This window comes from Penaeus chinensis, chromosome 6 (genome assembly GCF_019202785.1).
Source record: "Penaeus chinensis breed Huanghai No. 1 chromosome 6, ASM1920278v2, whole genome shotgun sequence".
NCBI classification, from domain to species: Eukaryota; Metazoa; Arthropoda; class Malacostraca; order Decapoda; family Penaeidae; genus Penaeus; species Penaeus chinensis.
The window spans coordinates 35,444,775-35,451,522 of record NC_061824.1 but is presented as its reverse complement, the minus strand read 5'-3'; the positions used below and the strand labels follow the sequence as shown (position 1 = coordinate 35,451,522).

The 6,748-nt window shown below is 43.0% G+C and overlaps 1 protein-coding gene across 1 annotated transcript in view; it reads left to right on the top strand.

Moving 5' to 3' along the window:
• The first annotated feature begins 5,445 nt into the window (after positions 1 to 5,445).
• LOC125026159 (dendritic arbor reduction protein 1-like) overlaps positions 5,446 to 6,748 on the top strand; it is a 13,249-nt gene continuing 11,946 nt past the window's right edge. Inside the window, exon 1 of the mRNA XM_047614436.1 lies at positions 5,446 to 6,286. Within this exon, the coding sequence (XP_047470392.1) occupies positions 5,674 to 6,286 (613 nt within the window). The 5' untranslated portion in view covers positions 5,446 to 5,673. The remainder of the gene's footprint in view (positions 6,287 to 6,748) is intronic.

Below are 6,748 nucleotides of genomic sequence, written 5' to 3'. Positions count from 1 at the left end.
TAAACTTGGAAAAATACGTTATTCTTGGCTATGAGGATGCGGCGAGGTCTTAAAAAAAAAGGGTGTTTGTTTGTTTGTTTGTTTGTGCGTGTGTGCGTCCGTTCGTGTGTGTAGGCGAGGAGGATGTTGGGACGTGTTCAAGCATGTGCGTGGATGACACATACTGTTTTGAAGATACTGCGCATGTATACAGGTTTTTACTTGTATGTGAGAGCGTGTGTGTGTTTGCGTATAGGTATGAGTACATATAGATACGTAGATACGTGTAAATATACACAGCCATATATTTATGGAGATATATACAGACATACATGCATTCATGTTGGGACGGATAAACGTATTCGTAAAAAATATACACATGAAAAGGTAAACACACACACGCACACACACACACACACACATTCACTTACTCACACACACACACACACACACACACACACACACACACACACACACTCATTCACTCACACACACACACACACACACACACACACACACACACACACACACACACACACACACACACACACACACACACACACACTCATTCACTCACTCACACACACACACACACACACACACACACACACACACACACACACACACACACACACACACACACACACACACACACACACACACACACACAAACGGCCCCGCCCCCCCACCACCACACACACACACACGTAAGTGCGTAGCTTCTGTAGAAAAATGTCTCTTCTTTACGTTATAGGCCGACTTTTATGCCACATAGAAGGCCTATTGTACCCGCTCCAACCACAATCCCTTTCAGAGCCCGCCCTTGCCCTCTCCTGCCCTTTGTGGGCGTGAATAGAGGCTGTTTCATAGGCGTAGAGTGCGGTACGCCTATCGAGAACCGCACTCTTGTTGTTAAGCCATTATTGACCTTATAGTAGAGGGTCACTAGGGTGAGAATCGTATCGTGTGGATTAACTATGGGATGTGTTTACTTCATGTCGCGCGGGAATTTTAATAAATAAATACATTTTAGATAAGTAAGCAGGTCTGTACACGGACAGGTAAATAGCTTTTGAAAGCTGAGTGAACGTTCCAAAATAATGTTGTTATTGTATGAAATGAATGAATATTATCATCACAATAGGTTTTAAAGCAAATTAATACATTACTGATATTTGACAAATGAATGAAAATGCGTTAGAATGCGTTTGTTTTTTCATTCGTTAGTTAAATACAGTTATATATTTTGTGTGATTCTATGTGTTTGTGTTAGGGTAATATTATTATCATTATTATTATTAATGTTACTTCTATCATGGATATTATTATGGTTATTACTGATGTAATAATAATAATACCAATACAAATGATAATAATAATAATAATAATAATAATAATAATGATAATTATTATTATTATTTTTATTATTATTATTATTATTATTATTAACATTATTAATTTTATTACTTTATAGTTATTATTATTGGTATTGGAATTACTATTATCATTATCATTATTGTTATTGGAATTACTATTATCATTATCATTATTGTTATTACTATCATTATCATTATTATCTTTGTTTTAGTTCTTCCTTTTATTATTTTTTTCTTTCGTCTTCATATTCTTCTTCTTGTTATTATTATCGCCATTATTGTTACAATTGTCGTTTTTATTCCTTGAGCTATTTATTATATTGTTATTGTTGATTTTATTAATATTGTCATTAATTTTGTTATTTTTATGATTATCATTATTATTATTATTATCATTATTATTATCATTTATATGATTGTTGTTTGTTATGTTATTTTTTATTACTAGTATATATATATATATCATTACTATCAATTTAATTCATACTATTATTATCATTTATATCTGTATCTTTATTATACACTAACTCTTAACATAGAAAAATTACCAGCACATTTTAGTCCCAAAATTTTCAAACTCTAAAAAAAAAACAAAAAAAAAACGAAGATTTGACAAAAACAAAATAAATGGAATGAAATCAGAATTAAAACTGACGCCAAAACGTAAGTAAAATTAAAGTGAAGATTAAAATTGATAACTACTTCCGCCCTGTTGCAAATCTATCCACCCCCCTCCCCCCCCTCCCCCCCCTCCCTCCTCCCCCTCACTACGTTGTTGATATCACGAATTATTATTTTTTTGAGTGGTTTAGAATCCATATTGATTTTTTTTTTTTTTTTAATGACTTTTTATTAAAAATATGTGTGGCAAGTTTAGAAGAAAAAAAAATCTATAGAAAATTGGAATGCAACGTCATTCAGACACTAAAATTGTTTTTAAAAAATGGTACTAAGGATTGGAGATATAAAACAATATTAAATAAAGCAGGATTTATTAGCTTAAAAGAGAACAATGATTGTTATAAAAAATTATAAATAACATATGAAATACAGCGAATTAAAAAAAAAAAAGAGATCAGATGAATACAAACACACACACACACATACACACACACACACACACACACACACACACACACAGACAGACACACACACACACACTCACACACAAAGAGCTTAAACGAACATCTGTTTTTAGCAACGCATTTTATGAATGAACATGGGTGCGGCAGGGGGGGTGGGGGTGGTAATGGAGAAGGGGGAGAAGCTTAGGATAGAGGGAGTGGGAGAAAGGGAGGGGGGGGGGATAGGGGGAGGAGTCAATGTAGTGCAGGTGCGATGGGTAGGGTGGGGGTATGAGGGTATGGGGAAGGGGTATGGGGGGGTCTACCTGGAAACAGATTAACCCTTCTGATGCACATGTACTAAAGGTAATTAGTTTGAGTTTAAAGTGGGGGGGGGGGGGATCAGGGGGAAAGAAGGGTAGAGAGAGAGAGAGCGAGAGGGAGAGGGAAATAGAGAAAGAGAGAGAGAGAGAGAGAGAGAGAGAGAGAGAGAGAGAGAGAGAGAGAGAGAGAGAGAGAGAGAGAGAGAGAGAGAGAGAGAGAGAGAGAGAAAGAGAAAGGGAGAGAGAAAACGAGAGAACGAGAAAAAGAGAAAACGAAAAAACGAGAGAAGGAGAGAGCGAGAAAAATCAAGAAAGAGAGAGACCGAGAGAACGAGAAAGAGAGCGAGAGCGAACGAGAGAAAGGACACACAAATTGACCGAAGTAACAGACCGTAGACGAAGGATAACGGATGAAATTTAAAAAAAAATACAGGTGTTATCCCCAAGGAGAGAGCTTGAATGAGATTGTACGATGCCCCAAGGGACCACACCTGCACAAAACCTGACCACACACACACACACACACGTGCAGTAACCTCCCCCCCACCCCCTTCCCCTTTTCCTTCATCCTCCCCCCTCCCCCCCTCCCTCCTCCGGCCTAATGAGAACTAACCTGATCTTCTGTTTGTGTGAGCCGGAACTAAGGATCTTGTAGGGGGGGGGGGGTGATAGGATGAGGATTGGAGGGGGGAGGGGGGGAGGAGGGGTATAAGGTATGTGCACGTGGTTGAGGTTTTAAGTGGGCATTGTACACTGATGTATATATTTTTAATCTTTTTAATCCTTTTTTTATTATTTAATTGGGATACTTGAGGAAAGCAGCGTAAAAGATCTATGGTATATGATATATATATATATATATATATATATATATATATATATACATATATATATATGTATATATATGTGTATATATATATATATATATATATATATATATATATATATATATATGTATGTATGTATGTGTGTGTGTGTGTGTGTGTGTGCGTGTGTATGTGTGTGTGCCTATATGTATATATGTATATATATATGTATATGTATATATATATGTATATATATACATATATATAACCACAGACACACACACAGACACACATATATCTACATATATATATATATATACATACATATATATGTATGTGTGTATATATATGCATATTTATATATGTATATTTTAAAAATATGTCTTTACTGAATTTCATATTCTTTTTATTTTCTTGTTGCGCATAATGTAGTGTCATCGAGCGGTGTTCGATTTCCACTGAGATTCTTATGCTTAAACTAAGCTTACAAGATAAAACATGTATTTCTCACAGAGCTAATTACTTGAGATCACACAGAAGTGTAAACGCTCGAAAAAAATATCCCGTTTTCATAATAAGTAATTGACCTGAAATGACCCACGATTTTCCCGTTTGATTTCCTCCCTGACCTTGCACCTGAATAGCCGGAGGTGGTATGCGTGTGGAGTAGGGTGTGGAATGTCTTATTAACCCGTGAGGTAACTTGCTTTAAAATGGCGCTTTTTCGCTAAGTTTCCATTTATTGTTGCCATGGTTTCGTTTTTATTTATGTGTATTGGATTTGTTTATGTTTATACGGGGATTAAATCGATGTGCAGGGGAGTAGTTATAGATTCATTTACATATGGATGGGCTGTACAGATGAGGTGTGTATTTTGAACGTTGAAAATGGCGGGAAAAATCATTGTGACGATTCATTCCAGTGATTCTGTGGAAATGCCATTCATACTCATCATCCTACCAATTCTGTTGACGGAAACTTGTCGCAAATGGTTTCATAGTAATTAGCAGAGACGTTTATGCGTGTTAGTGTGACGTGGAAATTGCGTAAAAGGAAAGTTTAAACTCGTAGTGTCTCTATCCTGTCAGCCATATTGGCGAGCTTGGGTGCGTCGCTATGACACACACACGTGCACGAACATCCTTCTTTCTTAAATTCTGACATTGACCCGAATAGCTTTAGTGAAGCATATAATAACCGCGACTGTTACTATATTTATGGCGTTAATTCGTGGATACATTTCTTGAACCGGAACTTGACTTGACTTTAAAAGAGACGCAGAGTGTGCACGCGATTTCATTCATACCGTATTTTTGGGGGGGTATAATTTTCCGAAATAATGTAATATGTTTAGTAATTCATAATAACCACATCTATAATTTGTGGGTTGTGATAATAAAGTGAGGTGTAATGATGAAGTGAGGTGTGATAATTATTATTTTCGTACGTATATTGTGATAATTATGTGATTATATTATACACACTGCCTTTTGTGTGATACGTCACGACATGTGAAATGTAGAATATTATGTTTAATTTGTATTGCTGTGTAGCATATCACCTATATGAAAGAGAGAGATTCTCTGCACGGTTTATAGAGTACAGTATTTTGTTTAGTCTCTGTAGTCACACGTCTGGCAGCGACACTCTCTGACGGAGCCTGGCGTGTGTGAAACATGAAGAGTTCCCTTTTATTTTTGTCAGAGCTGATCCCCAACGAACCTACTTTAGTTTTCATCGGTGTTTTCTTCACCCTTAAGTATCGTAGATAAATAACAAACTTCATAAGACGAACATTATTTAGCAAATTTATCATCTTATTTATTTTATGTACGTGTTTCTGCACGATTTGGATCCCTCTGTTCCCTAACGCTGCCTCTCCCGTTGCAGGCCGAGCTGGATAAGTACCTGCCAAGCATCCCCGAGGTGTCGGTGCAGCCGCGCCGCGACTCGGCCTCACAAATCGACGAGTTCTTCGAGGGCGAGGTGGACCCCTCGACGGGCGGCTGGGTGGGGCGGCGGGGCGGCACCACCTACGTGTCGCCCGTCAGCCTGCGCGACGCCCACGAGGAGGACGTGTTCATCAAGCCGGAGCCCATCCCGGTGGACGCGTCCAAGTTCTCCATGTGGGAGGACATGGCGTCGTCCATCCGCCACCTGGACCCCGAGTCGCCCGAGTCCACCGCCGGCCTCGTGCTGGCCGCCCAGCGCGCCTACGCGCCCACGGGCATGCACCCGCACCACGCCGCCGCCCAGATCAAGCTGGAGGAGCCCACGCTGACGCAGTGCCACTTGCCGGCAGAGCTGCCCAAGCTGCTGTCGACGCCGTCGCCGCCGCCGCCCCTCGCGCTGCCGCACAGCCGCCTCCCCGGCGCCACCACGCCCACGGCCGCGCACCCCGCCTTCAGGTTCCCCTCCGGCAGCCCCTTGGGGCCTCGGCTGTGCATGCCGCCCACGCCGCCCGCGTCGGACCACGGCTCGCCCGCCGACCACCACTTCCGCCGCACGCCGCCGCCGCCCTACGTGGTGCCGGCGTCGTCGGCGCCCAGCCCGGGCGTGAGCGGGAACGCCGTCTGCACGACCAGTATGGGCGGCGGGCGGATCGTGGGCGGGCCGCCCGTCATGGTATCCACGCCGTCGCTGCCGTCCAGCCTCCTGACGGAAGGCACCGTCAAGTACTCGCGGAGGAACAACCCGGAGCTGGAGAAGCGCCGCATCCACCACTGCGACTTCCCCGGTCAGTCCGCAGCGCCCTCCGGGCTTGCCCTCGCCTCCTCTCTCGACTCCTTTCTCGCCTCACTCTTCGCCCTCGCCCTCGCCTCCTCTCTCGCCTCCTCGCTCGCCTCAGTCCTCTCTCGCCTCACTCTTCGCCCTCGTCCTCGCCTCCTCTCTCGCCTCCTCTCTCGCCTCACTCTTCGCCCTCGCCCTCGCCTCCTCTCTCGCCTCACTCTTCGCCCTCGCCCTCGCCTCCTCTCTCGCCTCCTCTCTCGCCTCACTCTTCGCCCTCGCCCTCGCCTCCTCTCTCGCCTCCTCTCTCGCCTCACTCTTCGCCCTCGCCCTCGCCTCCTCTCTCGCCTCCTCTCTCGCCTCACTCTTCGCCCTCGCCCTCGCCTCCTCTCTCGCCTCCTCTCTCGCCTCATTCTTCGCCCTCGACCTCGCCTCCTCTCTCGCCTCCTCTCTCGCCTCACTCTTCGCCCTC